Genomic DNA, 14,154 nt, shown 5'->3' with positions numbered 1-14,154 from the left:
AAGCTGTTGGTTTGGAACACGCAATAAAAAAAGGAACGTGCAAAAGACACTTTTTGTGTGAATGACATGTCGCCTGATGGGTTTTCCTTCAAACCTTGGAATTTTTAAACAGGGGGGATTTATATCTGATAATAAGCCAGCAATCTGTAAATTACATGATTACGGCTTTCAGATCCCTACCTAACCTTGCCAACGATTTTAGTAACCGTCCAGGCAATAGACTAGTCGTTACTAATTGTGGTTGCAAATATTTCTTCACCTTCGTGTCACAGCCCATGACTAAAACAATTTCGTACGTTCGAAATATAATATTCTCCGTAGTTAAAATGAAGGGGAAAACGTTGAAATGTTACGGGGTATGCCGACGTGTTCTTTAGGCTCAATTTTGTTATTGTACATTAGGGGAAGTCTGCATGTTTAATTTCTTGATTTTAGTGAGCACTGCACCACTTATGTTGCTTGTTGTCACGTAAAGATGTTATGCCGTGCCTTGTTGTGTATGCACAACTCCATGTGGTTGCACCGTATAGCCGACGCATTTCTTGTTCAATATTGTATTGAATTTAATCTCCGTCACATTCCATTATTAGATGTTTTGTGTTTTGACTTTATGAAATCTAATGAAAGTACTTATAGTAGTATGAATTTTACTTCGTGTTTAAGCGCCGTATTCAAAGCACAGTCTTTAGCTCCACAATATATCTCCATCTGTTTGTGTGTCGATTATTTGATCTTCTAACACGTAGATTATGCAAGAAGACGTGCGGGTCAGGTAATATAGGTTCTGTTGCATGTGTAAGAACCTACGGCAAACACAGAAGTTAACAATCTGCTTAAAGCTAATAATGTCAGTGTAGTACTGTTAGTATGGACAGTCTGCACCCTTTGCAGAATGTGTGCTACTTGGGTATGCTTCTAACCAGGCGAATATGACGTGATATACCTGAACGTCGTATTCTCCTGGTATAGTTTCGTTATCCTGAGGTTCTTATGGTTGAACTGCAGATCTCGAACGCAAAGAAACTTGTTAGTCACGCATGACCGTGCCTATTATTATATATTCACACTAAGATCAGGTAGTAATAATCACAAATTGTGTGAGAATTAAAATTTGTGATTGTTATATCCTGTAATTATCAAAGACAACGTAGAATACCGTGTATATATACGGTCTTTACTATTTATGATTCACATTCCTAACTGCTGGGCACATTCCGGGTATTTATTGTTCGTCCATTGCAGGCCTTCTGGGAGCTGCTGTATATAACTCTAAAATATACGTAATATATTTAATTATAGGCACGTTTTGAGATACTGTTATTATAAGCAAACGCATTTCTTGTGTTAGCAAACAGTCACTTATAAACGGTTGCGTAGTGTGACCGTACACTAAGAATTGTTGTCTGGCGTGGTATTCTTCTGTAAGGGCTATAGCTATAGGCTATAGTAGCAAGCGTTGTCGGCCATACTTGGTCACAGTGAAGTTACCTACAGAGCATTCTAATTGAATTCCTTTGTTTTTTCCTGCCGCAGCTAAAGGTCACTTTGAATAAGCTAAGTACTGCGCTGTCGCCACGTGTATGACGTCACCGTGTCACTCGATATCGCGTGAATCCGTGTTTTCAGTGTGGTTGCCGTGTGGTGGTTGCTGCTTCTGCTTGTCTTTCTTACTCCATGCCGTGCAAGAAGTGTTCATGCTATTTTACTGCTTCAGTAGTATATAGTGACCATAATGTGAACCACCGATTGCTTACCATTCAGCAAAGTATAGAGCCATAGTAGCAGTAGGTGTGTCCACAATGGTGACATAAAAGTTGTCCTACGAGTGGAAAGTCATTGCATGACAGGGAGAATAGTTATTTTTGTCTATTAAAGGTGCCTTCCTGTTTAAATTGCCACGTCAAATACAGCATTGGTGAATTAACATTTAACAACCGTTTATTTCCAGCCGCGTGCTTATAAAAAAAAGTGGATAAATGGAGTGATATGATGAAACTAGTGCGACAAATCTTATAAACAATTACAAAACATTGTATTTGCCATTGCTCATTTTTTCTCCTGACGTTCTCCAGCTTTTCCTCATTCTAATTGCCATCATTAACTGCAAGAGGTCCCGCCTAACAGACAGATTTAAACAGAGTTTACTGTGATTTGCTACAAATCAGTTGAATTAGTAACCATGGGAAGGCATCTGTATGTAGCAGAGCTATCTGTTTAGCAAACTGCCTCAATGGTGTGAAAATAACCAACCTGTGTAGTAGGCCCCTGTATGTGCATCTATATATATACATATATATATATAGGAGGACTTTACAGGTTGGAAAACGAATGATGCAAACACGCTGTAACAATCAGGATGTTGTGGACAGTAAAGGTGCATATATATATATTTAAAGCAATTTCTTAATGCTGTGGATATTTTAGGTATCAATGCGTTCCACCGATTTTTTTTTCACTTTCACTTTTACTCACTTTATTTTAATATATTTTTATTATGATCGTATATATATATTTATGTGGAGTTTATTTATATGAGGTGAAGATTGTTTACTTGCACTAGTCAAAACTACGTGGAAGGGGTCTGCCCGATTTATCTTGAATTTTGAATCTAAAATTTATGGCATGTTGACACATGACAAGTTTTTGTGCAGTGTGCACGTTGTTACTGTTTTTAACCCACGTGCTTGTTCCGTCCATGAACCAAACTGTTATTTTTGTCACGAAATCATAGCCACGTTTTAAAACAAGGCTCACACAGTTTCATAATTTTTTTTAGCTTTAGTCCAACTGTAATTGCTAAGGTAATATTTGTCTAACAAATATCTCAAGTAACCCGTTTTACTTGATATTCTGGAAGATCATGAATTATTTCGAAATAAAGTGTGCTGATGGTCAAATAAGTTTGTTACTAATGTACATCTGCAGATCAAAGATAAATGCTACTCGATTGATATTCCAGTCGGTTACCTATAATATTTTATACTCGGCTACATGCTAGCATCATTTGCTGCTCTGTTAAATCATGCGGTCTAAGGTCAGTGTTGGCTAGTCTATTTATATCAGAATTATAGACAGACATATCAGAAACGGAAAACCCCGTAAACATATCGACCCCCGAAATGAATATGACAACTATTAGAGTGAATAACAATAATTGCGGACATTGTCGCTGCGTTGTGTGCTATAATGAATCTATGTAAATTGCCTCAACAGAACACACCTTTAATGAGATGTTAACCAGATGTTCACATTTTAATACGCCAAGAAGTTTAACCTACGAGCCGCAGCAGCTGAACAGAGAGTCGATTTCATTCATGTTTAAATGTGTAAAACGGTTCACTTAAAAAGTCAATGATTCCCACAAAGTTTGAATGATTTTTTCAAGGCCTTTTCAATGACATTCAAGTACGTGTTTTTTCCAGGACAATCGGTGACAAGTAGTTTGAGCCTTTTAGAGTCATCCTATATACCTTAGATTCATATATAAAGTAAAAAATAGTTGTTTTTAGAGTGCCAACAGCAAATTAAACAGCCGCTATAGCTCGCTGATTACCAACGCACATGACACAATAGTCGTTTCATATTGTCATTCACGTAGATTCATGTCACAGTCCTGTAACAATATGTAAATCTTTGAAGTAACATGTATCACTCAGAACTATGTATCACACAATGTACTGTATCACTCAGAAATTTTATTATTTTAACTGTTCAACACTATTGCATTCATCAGATTTTTTCTCCATGAAAAAGACTGTCTTCAGTAGGCCCTACACGTATTTGTAGTTGAATTACATGCAATAAAGATTTAATAATAATAAACAATTGTCGGTTCTTTATGCTGACCTTTCATCTGCTGTGTCAGGCAGGCAGTAACTTTAAGAGTGAATAAAAGTAATCACTTATTCCTTACTCCCCTCTCGCGGATGGTATCGCCCACGGCGTCAAGAACACGGTGAAATGTTAGCCAGCCAAATGACCGTATTTCACCTGAAAACTTTTCACCCCCGAGGCACAAAATGTGAAGTTACGTCTATAATACACCCGCACGCGTACGTGCGATCACACCCGCAGCGTGCGCAGCCGTTAGTGTGTGTGTAAAACTGTATGTGTGTTTGCGTGATTGTAAAAACGCGTATTATAGCCGTATAATCATATTTTGTGCTTTGGGGGGGGGGGAAGTTGAGGCTAAAATCCGCCCATTTGCCTGGCTAACTTTTCACCGTACAACTAATGCCGTGGGCGATACTAACCGCGAGAGGGGGCGGGAAATACTGAGGGAAAGGGAGTGAGAAGGGAGGAGGAAGGAAATAGGGAAGATAGGAGAGAGGGAAGAATGCAGACGGAGATGTGCAAACGTATGCGCAGTACACACGCGCAGACAAACGCACGTACGGCACAAACGGCACACACACAGGCACGGATGCACATATTCCTTCTAATATAGTTACTTCTCTCGCCTTCCCGCTCACCCTCTCCCTCTCCGTGACTCTAACCCCCTCTCGCTCTCTCATACACACGCACACACACACTGTCACACACACGCACGCACGCACGCACACACACATACACAATCTCTCTCTCTGTCTGTCTCTCTCTCTCGCAATATCGCAATATTTCTCTTCACACACGCACACACGCGCGCACGCACGCACTCACTATACATACACACACACACACACACACACACTCTCTCTTACTCTCTCTCTTCCTCGGGCGTTATATAATATACACATACGTATACACACACACACGCACGCACGCACGCACGCACGCACGCGCACACTCTCTCGCTCTCTCACTCGCAATATTTCTCTTCACGCACGCACGCACACACGCACATACATACACACTCTCTCTCTCTCTCTCTCTCTCTCTCTCTCTCTCTCTCTCTCTCTCTCTCTCGCAATTTTCCCTCTTTCTCGGGCGCTATATATATACACATGTTTATATATATATATATATAGCCTATACTCGCCTTTTTCCGTTTCTTTGCCTTGCTCACTTCCTTACTCCCCTCTCGCGAATAGTATCGTCCACGGCATCAGTCGCACGGTGAAAAGTTAGCCAGCTAAATGACCATATTTCAGATGAAACTTTTCCACCCCGAGGCACAAAATGTGAATTTACTATAATACACGCGCACGCGTGCGTGCAACCAGTGGCGTATCTAGGGAGGGGGGGGGGCAAGGGGGGCACGTGCCCCGGGCGCCATGTTCAGGGGGGCGCAAAAAAAAGCAAAGGTAAAAAAACGCAAAAAGGCAAAGGAAAAAAAACAATCTGCCAACTAAATGATATCTTGAAATAATTCAATCCTTTATTTGACAAGTTGATTACCCAGGGGCGTGTACAGGGGGGGTCCAGGGGGTCCGGACCCCCCCCTTGCTCGCGCAGAAAACGCATCTAAGGGGGTCCTTCGCGTGCTCACAAGTTGGGGTTACGGTTAGACCCCCTGGTACAAATCCTGTACACGCCCCTGTTACCTGGACCTGGGATAGTAGCTGTAGTTTAGAAGTATTGGCATCCTAATCTGAGGAACAACCAAAAACTCAACATTCCATTTTGTTTCTTAATTTTTTTCATTGGCGTCAGAAGTTGGAAAGGGCGCAATTTTAGCACTTGCCCCGGCGCTGTTTTTCCTAGATACGCCTCTGATGAGAGCAATCCTTTCTCTATGGATTTCTTTCTAATAGTACTTGCTGAGCTGGTGAAATTAAAGATCTTCTTCAGCCTCCAACCCATGGAAGAAACCATTAAGGGTCATATTCTCCTTGTCCAAATTCTTTACAAATAATAATAAATAACATTAAATTTAATCAAAAATTCACAGAAGAGTATCTGTTAAAACTAGTTTTGTTTTCCCACTTTTTAGTCATGGGTGGCATGGGCAGGGATGGTCTGGCAGGGCAGTCGTAACTATATGGTGACTATTATAATAATTTTTTCTTTATTACTCAGTGTGTATTTTCCTATACACAAATTACACACACAATTGTGTAGCAAAATAGGAACACTGAGTAATAAATAAATATTAAAATGACGAACTTATAGTCTAGACCCCTACACCACCTGCACGTAAAAATTAGGGACAAAACAAACTACTAGACATACTATAGATATACTAGAGTACATTAGTAGACAAAGACAAATGAATTTTGGATTAAATTTATCATTTTTATAGAAGACTTGCAATATGGTCAGTCAGATAACCAGCAATGAAGATGTGCTTTTTATTTTAGGTCAAAAATATAAAATTCCAGGACATTAGACATAAAATAAGGACTTGGACCTATTTCCAAGGACGTTCAATGACAAAATGAAAAATTAAGGACTTTCAAGGACAAAGGACAAAATTCAAGGACTTTCAAGGGCTGTGGGGACCCTGAAAACAAGCCGGAGATCATTGCTGTGAAACTACTTCAGTGGTGCGTGCAATAAACGAACATGTTTGCTGTCCTCGTGAATACACGCACACACGTCGTTATTACTGTTGCTTGCTCAATAACCAGGAAAAACACTTTCGGTAACTGCTTTGCTTTCGATTTATTATTTTTTAGATACACAACTTGGTTTTACAGTGTTACACATGTTTAAAAATTTCCAATCCGGTCAATCTACAAAATGGTACTCCATTGATTTCACACGCATTTGTAAAGGCTACGATTTTTTAGCAACTGATTTTTCACTACATGGATTGGTACAACGTGAACCCGTATCAATATCAAACAGAATTCAGGCCAGTGCTCTCTCTCTCTCTCTCTCTCTACACATTCGCTTCGAACATTCAAACAAGACGCAAAACTGTGAAACAGCTTACAGCGATACTACAGACTGACATGACAACGTTGGCATTGCTTGTCAGGTTGTGTTGTAACAGACCATTATTATCCGTGCCGCAGGGACACTAACCGCCCACCCCCCGACGAATACGGACAACGGGCATTCCCATGGCAAATAAAAGGGCTAGTTTATATAAAAAGAAAACTACGAATACACAACACTAAAAGTCAGACCACTTGCGATAAAATTTTTGTGGGGGCGAAAGCTGAACATGCAACACCAGTCGTGGTGACGTATGCGCGCGCGCGTCTGTTGAAGATGGCAGCAGAAGAAATTGTACACTGGCGGCTCACACTCTGTTTCATATTAATATGACACAGGATCACAAAAAATAAGTGAAAAACATCGCAACATGCGATTGTTTCTCGGCGACGTAATTATAATACAAAACGAACTACACACGTCCTTAGTAGTGATACGTAGAACAGCTCGATTCTACAATCCAACATCGTATAAATCAGAATACATACGAAGAGCTAACACATGGTCAAGCATCGCGTATCCCTGATTTTAAAACGCTCTGGCTGGATTCCACAGATTCGCACCATCGGTAAAGCTGCTGCCATGCACGATATTCTCATAAAACACTACAAATGAACCTATACCACGACAAAAAGAGCGAGAATTGTCTTTAAAAGGTGCACTTCTTACTGCATACATCTTGGCCATTCGTAAACTCATAAGAATCCATTCATTTATAAAGGTGACACACTTTGCAATCTTTTTTAGGAATCACAGACCGTATAAAAATAATCTGAACAAACCACTGTGGAATAAAAACAGTGAATGTAATTTCGTATGTTTACCTACTATTTATTAAGGGGGACATGCCTCCAGTAGCGGTGTAAAGCAGTACTGCCCCTTCACTGCCTAGGAACTGTCCACCAATGGGTGCAGGCCCTCATGTTATGTACAACAAGACTACAGAGAATATTATTGATTACAATAGGCGGTGCCTATGCTGTTAACCCTCATACTGCATGATGACACTAGTAATGCAAAACAGACCCAACATTCTGCACTTAACGAATAAAAGTACTAAAAGCACGGGCTCAATGCACTTCCCATACCACAGCCCATTCAGCCTTTACTGTACCCTGTGCGCTTGGCATGGTCCCAGGCAGGGTACACACACATACACACACACACACCTCATGAAAGCACCAGCTAAAATGTTACGATAAAAACTAAAATTGAAATTCTTGCCTGGAGCAGTTTACTGTCCACATCTCAAAAATATTCTGTATTTGGAATTTCCACTTCAAATTTGGTTGAAGGATGGAATTCTCAACTTTTGATAGACAGATTTATATGTATATACACTTGTTCCTATATTAACTTGATTAGTTGCTGCAGCCACAGAAATGAAAGATATCAATAAAGTGAAGATTAATAAAGAGTTACATAGAAGACATCGCAAATACACTGCAGGTCTATATCTCACATCATTATTATATTTTCCAAAAACAAAAAGCTAATTTTACATCATCATTTTCGGACTGAATTTCACTCTAAATTTGATCATTTGACTAACATCCGACTTCTTTCTATCCTACCGGTTAGTTGGGGATGGGTGATAAAGATGAAGGATTACTAGTAACCGTTCCATGTTAATTGTGCATATGGCAACTGACAACAGTGAAGTAGTTGTCAAGACTAACTTCCTCTGCTATTCCATACTGCATCTAACCATCACCATGCACGGTGAACTGATCACTCTATTCTGATATTGACCTGTGCTAGCGATCACTCCAAAGCACGTACTGGCACCCGCAAAACAGACACAAATTGATAGATACACTATGCAATTATAACTTGAGTGCTAAGAACGGGCACGTGTATGTACACAAATCCTGAGACGACCCTATCCGTTCTGTCCAGGATATACGCTCACTCAGTGCCTACCGATTACTGCCCCTAGTCGGCATTCGATCCGGAGTACAAACTACACGTATGAACAATAAATATATACAACAGCAACTGTACCTACACAGTGTGTGACGTCACGGCGTGGCAGTGATGTGATGGTCGTGTCGCACGTGACAGAGACGGGGATGCTCTGGTGCGGTCTACAACTGCTGCACTGGGGCGATGAGGGAGGCAGGAGAGAGGAGGGAGGAGGAGGAGGAGGAGGAGGAGGAGGAGGGAGACGGAGGAGGGAGGGATGATGTGTGGTGTAGGTCACGGTGGGAGGGGAGGGGGTTCGCAGCACTGCTGCCGGCGGCTATGAGATCTGTCTGTGTGGAGGCCGACGCGAGCCAGCGGACACGCGCCGTGGCGGCAGAGGGGTGAGAAGCGACCACGCCAAATCGTTACGGCGTTGACAACCGCGGTCGCTTCGATGCCGGAGCCTCCCTCGCGTCTTCACCCTCCTCCCATCCTCACTCGTCAGAATCATCGTCATCCGATAGTCGACCAGACCCACGAGACCGGACTGAAAAGCAAACAACAGCAGACGTCACACCGCGTAATTGCATCCAGCGAAGGCGGTATCCGTGTGAACAGTTTCTGTTCTTTTTAATGCTTCCCTCACGCGAAAACGAATTCGAAACATCATCGACGTTTGAAGAGCAATCCGTAGTGCTTTAAATGCCCTGCTTATTAAATGAAAGTGTCAATGACACTGTAGCTCACCACAAAAAGGACACAAATGATGAGTAAGAAGAAGTCAGTTTTAATTGAGCAACCATCGACGTACATTATAGAAACGAATTGCCATCTGTATATCGCAATAATAATTTATAAACCAAAATGAATCACATTTTGTGGACCGCTAGATGGCGCATATACCGCTTTGTAGTGATGGCGCGTTGAAATAAATAGGTTATGCTGCGTTCGACACTTTGTAAATCTTTACTCTAATATAGACGTTTTATCGGCAGAGTGGAGAGGAAATACCAATTTTGGCATTAAAGATATTGTCAATGAAATCTTGTAAAACGAACCAGAGACGAGTGTGACACCACAGACTGTTTGTGTTTATATAATATGCTATATAATGCCAAACCTACCTAATTTGCATAATTTTTTTTTAAATATCAAAACCCCTAGCCCTTATTCATTCACAGACCAAAAATGAGCAAAATCCGTTGAACCTGAACTGACTAATATCAATTCCCACTTTATACATTTATGTACATACATATACACATATACATATACAGTCAAACCTCGGTTATCCGAACATCAATTATCTGAATTTCGGATTATCCGAACAAAATCTCAAGGTCCCGTGAATACGTAATGATTATTTACGATCAGATCAGTTATCTGAACAACCAGTTATCCGAACACAATACTCCCCACCCGTCTCGTTCGGATAATCGAGGTTTAACTGTACATATATGTAATTACATTGTATAGTGCTTTCAGCTTATAGTGCTTTCTTAGTTCTTTTAGTGCGTAGAGCTGAGAATATCTATCCACACATTATAGCTAATAGATTCTATGTTCGGGGATTTACCTTCTTCACTGGTACGTCCGGTGCTTCTGCTGCACTCGGTGAAGTTGGACTGGTTATAGGCGGTGGTGAAGACGAGCCGTTGCCGTTTGCAAAGTTGTTGAGAAGCACTGACGGCGGTGATTTCACCGATATTCCTAAGTACGAAGGCTTATTTGAAGAAAGTTCCTGGTTTTCATTCTCTTTACCTATCGAAAATAATCGAAATTACATCAGGATTGTATACTTCATGTCACATACAACTGTAGCAACGCTAATGGCATTTTACCACTACCATCGGCATCATCACACCAGTTCACACCCGGGTTAATCTTACACCACACCAGCTGGCTAAAAGCCCGATTTATCTGCTGGACACATAAACAGCTGTTAAAATTAGTTCCACGCTGAATAGAACACACGTAGTTATGCTTAGCTCTGTTACAAACCATTAGAATTATATACAGTTCCATGTATTCCACTGTATTTATTTCAAATACAAAGTAACAACACTGACATATCGTGTGTCAATGTTCATCAAGTCTCTAAATTGTACAAGGCCACAGATTTATTTCTCCTCATACAGAAGAAAAGTAATATGGCATGTGTTCTCTTGTTTTCTAAGATGGGAACAGAGAAGTAAAAGCGATTCTCTCCCCACAAAAGAGAAAGTCGAGTATACATCGTCCTTTTCCTCGAATCTATTTATATATTTGCCGCGTGTCCTACTGCTGCTGCTGCTGTTGCTGCTGCTTCTGCTGCTGCTGCTGCTGCTGCTGCTAGGGTGACGCACTTGGGCGACATTACTGGTAGCTCATCTCAGAGGATAAATAGCAGGCCCATATCCTTCACTTCCAACCCCGTAGAAACGAGACCAGTGCTACTACCTCACCTTCATCGTCGTCATCGTCGTTAAACCACATCTCCTCATCTTCGTCCAGCGCTCGGGCATCCTTCCGAAATCTGTTGTTCCGGAACAGCGACGGTACACTGGAAACACGCGAGAGCGCCACCATCAATTATTAAAAAATCTCCTCGGGTACAATAGCCCTAGGTGCATGAAATCCTTCCATCTCCCCACCTCAGGAATGCATCGAACATCAGTTATGTGTGACTATAAATAATACCAGTAATACTAATAATACTATAATACTACAGTACACAATCTATTATCCGAAATTCTGGAAACCGAAAAGCTCCAAAAACCGAGTTTTTTCGTGGAGGTCGTCTGCACACCAAAGCTCGCGTTTGGCCACACAAGGTTCACTGCAGAAATATTAACGTGTTTGGCATTACTCATACATATTGTACTATACCGGTACAGCACCTGGCCTCTTAAAAACTAAGGTTCTAGCACTGGCTAGTTGCAGGATATACGGTAGGTATATCTGTACTGTACTACCACTCCGAAATCCGAAAAAATTCCGAATTCCGAAACGTGTCTGGTCCCAAAGATTTCGGATAATAGATTGTGTACTATAGTAGATGACAACAGTGTGGCGGTCTCGTCAGTGAAAAAAATACACGGGGGCTCGGGGCGGTTTAGCCCCCGAAATGCCAAAAAGAGCCCCCGTAAATTTGCGTAGAGTTCAATGCAAACCAAAGTTTAGTGCTATTTTCATGCACGCGAGCTTGAAAAGTAGCCCCCGAAAAATACATTTTTATTTTTTCCCTGGGTCTCGTCCTACCTATCGAGTGCAGATCGGTCCTTCAGTCGGTCCTGCTGCTGTTCGTAGCGAAGCTTCAGCGACTTGAACGTCTGCACGTAATCCACGGTCTCGAAAAACTTCTGGTAGTTTTCAACCACGTGGCTAACTAGCGCCTTCATGTCCTCCTGCTGTTCAAAAGAAACGACCGTCACAACAAAGCCAAGACGCTCCCAGGGACTAATCTAGCTGCTTAATATGGGCACCCATCGGCAAAAAAAATTGGGACCGGTGGCGAGCGCAGCGAGCGTAAAATATTTTTTTAGGTAGATGTATAACATTAAAATTAATATCATCCTGATATATAACACAATTGTTTCAATATATCCATGGATATGTTTTCTTTTTACCTCAGATAAGTAACAGAATGAATCACTATAACGATAGAAACATGGAGATATAATTTTCACAATTTTCAGAGCTCTGCTAATTTGGGCGTTTTATGAATTTTGTAATTTGGGCATTTTGCTAGGGGTCGTAATTTGGGCACCTGTATTCGGTATGAGAAATGGCTTGGATTAGGCACCCTGGCTCCAGTTCGGAACAGAAGGCACACCGGTTTTAATGCAACTTTATACTGATACAGATACATAACTTTATACCAAGTACATACTAATATTAACGTTAGGGCGACGTATTTCTGACTGCAAGATAATGCAGCTGAGTTCAAAATGAGTGAATATTTGCGTGACGACTGCAAGGATATGTACAGCTATGACTCACACATGAACACATGCACACACTTCACCAATAACGTAATACTGGTACTTACATGTGTAGCGAAAGCCGAGTCCTCTTGCTGTAAGAAATCAAATGGATAATACATCTCTCTTTACACAGTCAATAATCACACTCTGTCATCAGCTAACGGCAAGCACATCGTAAAATATATTCCGTATCAATGACTCGCTGTTTGTTACGCACGGATTACCACACATAATAACACGCTTGCTGAAGTACATCACGAGATTTGCAACGAGAGCTATGCTTACAAGCTTGATGAATTCAAACATTTCCAGTATGGCAGAGTTGAGCAGGTTGTAGCGCTTCCCATTCTGCTTGAAAGCATCGAAGATGGGCTGAAAGAGGTCGCCACGGATGATGTAGCGGTTATAGAAGTCCTCCTTCAGCCCGATGATCCTACGCATGAACCTCAGCGCACCTGTGCAGTAGTTATCACTCAGTTAACACACAGTTATCACTTAGTTAACACACAGTTAACACTTAGTTAACACACAGTTAACACACAGTTAACACTCAGTTAACACACAGTTATCACTCAGTTAACACACAGTTAACACTCAGTTATCACTCAGTTATCACTCAGTTAACACTCAGTTAACACTCAGTTAACACACAGTTAACACTTCGTTAACACACAGTTATCACTCAGTTAACACACAGTTATCACTCAGTTAACACACAGTTATCACTTAGTTAACACACAGTTAAAACATTTAAAGGAAGTTACCACACTATTACCATATGGTTATCAGGTACGAACAGTTAACACGCAGATGATTACAGTGATCACACTGTAACTCACAGTTAGCTAATTATCACACTATTAACACACAGTAAGCACACTATACCCACACAGCTACCACAGTTATCACACCATTACCATACTCTTCCCACAGTCATCACACTATCAACAACAGTTATCAGCATGCTATCACTATCAGCCTGGTTAAAACAGCAAGCACGAACAACTACGATTCCAAAACTAAATAACAATCTAGCAGCTAGGACAACTACACGAGCTTTCAATTCCCCTAAGCGTTTAGCCATGACCTTATGACAAGTATGCATCTGCTAATAGTGCTGCATCAGGCAGCATCACTGTTCAACCTAATTACAAACACATACTGTGATACAGGCAAAAAATCAATAATGTACCACCGACATGCTATCCCTATAGAAAGGGCACGCAGACGTTGGCATTTAGGCGCACGCCACATAGCTTAGCTAGGTCAAACCTAGCAAGTGCAATGCAATACAGAATGCAGCAGGCATCACTGGATGAATGAAGTTCTGCGTCCTGAATTTAATGACTAACAGCTAACAGCACGCTAGTCCCACCAGGCGCGGTCGTGTACCACGGGAAGCACTCTATTGCACCTGGCAGCAAAACAACATCCGCCACAAACCTGCCGTTGCCAGCACGAC

General features: G+C 41.3%; 2 protein-coding genes across 3 annotated transcripts in view; one reads left to right on the top strand and one right to left on the bottom strand.

Annotated features, from left to right (window-relative positions):
• Positions 1–2,960, top strand: part of LOC106812583 (cilia- and flagella-associated protein 36-like) — a 13,788-nt gene extending 10,828 nt beyond the window's left edge. For both annotated transcript variants that reach the window (XM_014816489.1, XM_014816488.1), the window contains exon 11: positions 1,534–2,960. In XM_014816489.1, the coding sequence (XP_014671975.1) occupies positions 1,534–1,553 (20 nt within the window). In that variant the 3' untranslated portion in view covers positions 1,554–2,960. The remainder of the gene's footprint in view (positions 1–1,533) is intronic.
• A 6,104-nt stretch (positions 2,961–9,064) lies between these two features.
• LOC106812573 (serine/threonine-protein phosphatase 4 regulatory subunit 3-like) overlaps positions 9,065–14,154 on the bottom strand; it is a 47,207-nt gene continuing 42,117 nt past the window's right edge. Inside the window, 6 exon segments of the mRNA XM_014816474.1 lie at positions 9,065–9,274; positions 10,304–10,488; positions 11,172–11,269; positions 11,968–12,116; positions 12,758–12,784; positions 12,978–13,147. Of these exon segments, the coding sequence (XP_014671960.1) occupies positions 9,065–9,274; positions 10,304–10,488; positions 11,172–11,269; positions 11,968–12,116; positions 12,758–12,784; positions 12,978–13,147 (839 nt within the window).

The sequence above is a fragment of the Priapulus caudatus genome, unplaced genomic scaffold (genome assembly GCF_000485595.1).
Source record: "Priapulus caudatus unplaced genomic scaffold, Priapulus_caudatus-5.0.1 Scaffold663, whole genome shotgun sequence".
NCBI lineage: Eukaryota > Metazoa > Priapulida > Priapulimorpha > Priapulimorphida > Priapulidae > Priapulus > Priapulus caudatus.
This window is presented reverse-complemented; position numbering and strand designations above follow the sequence as displayed.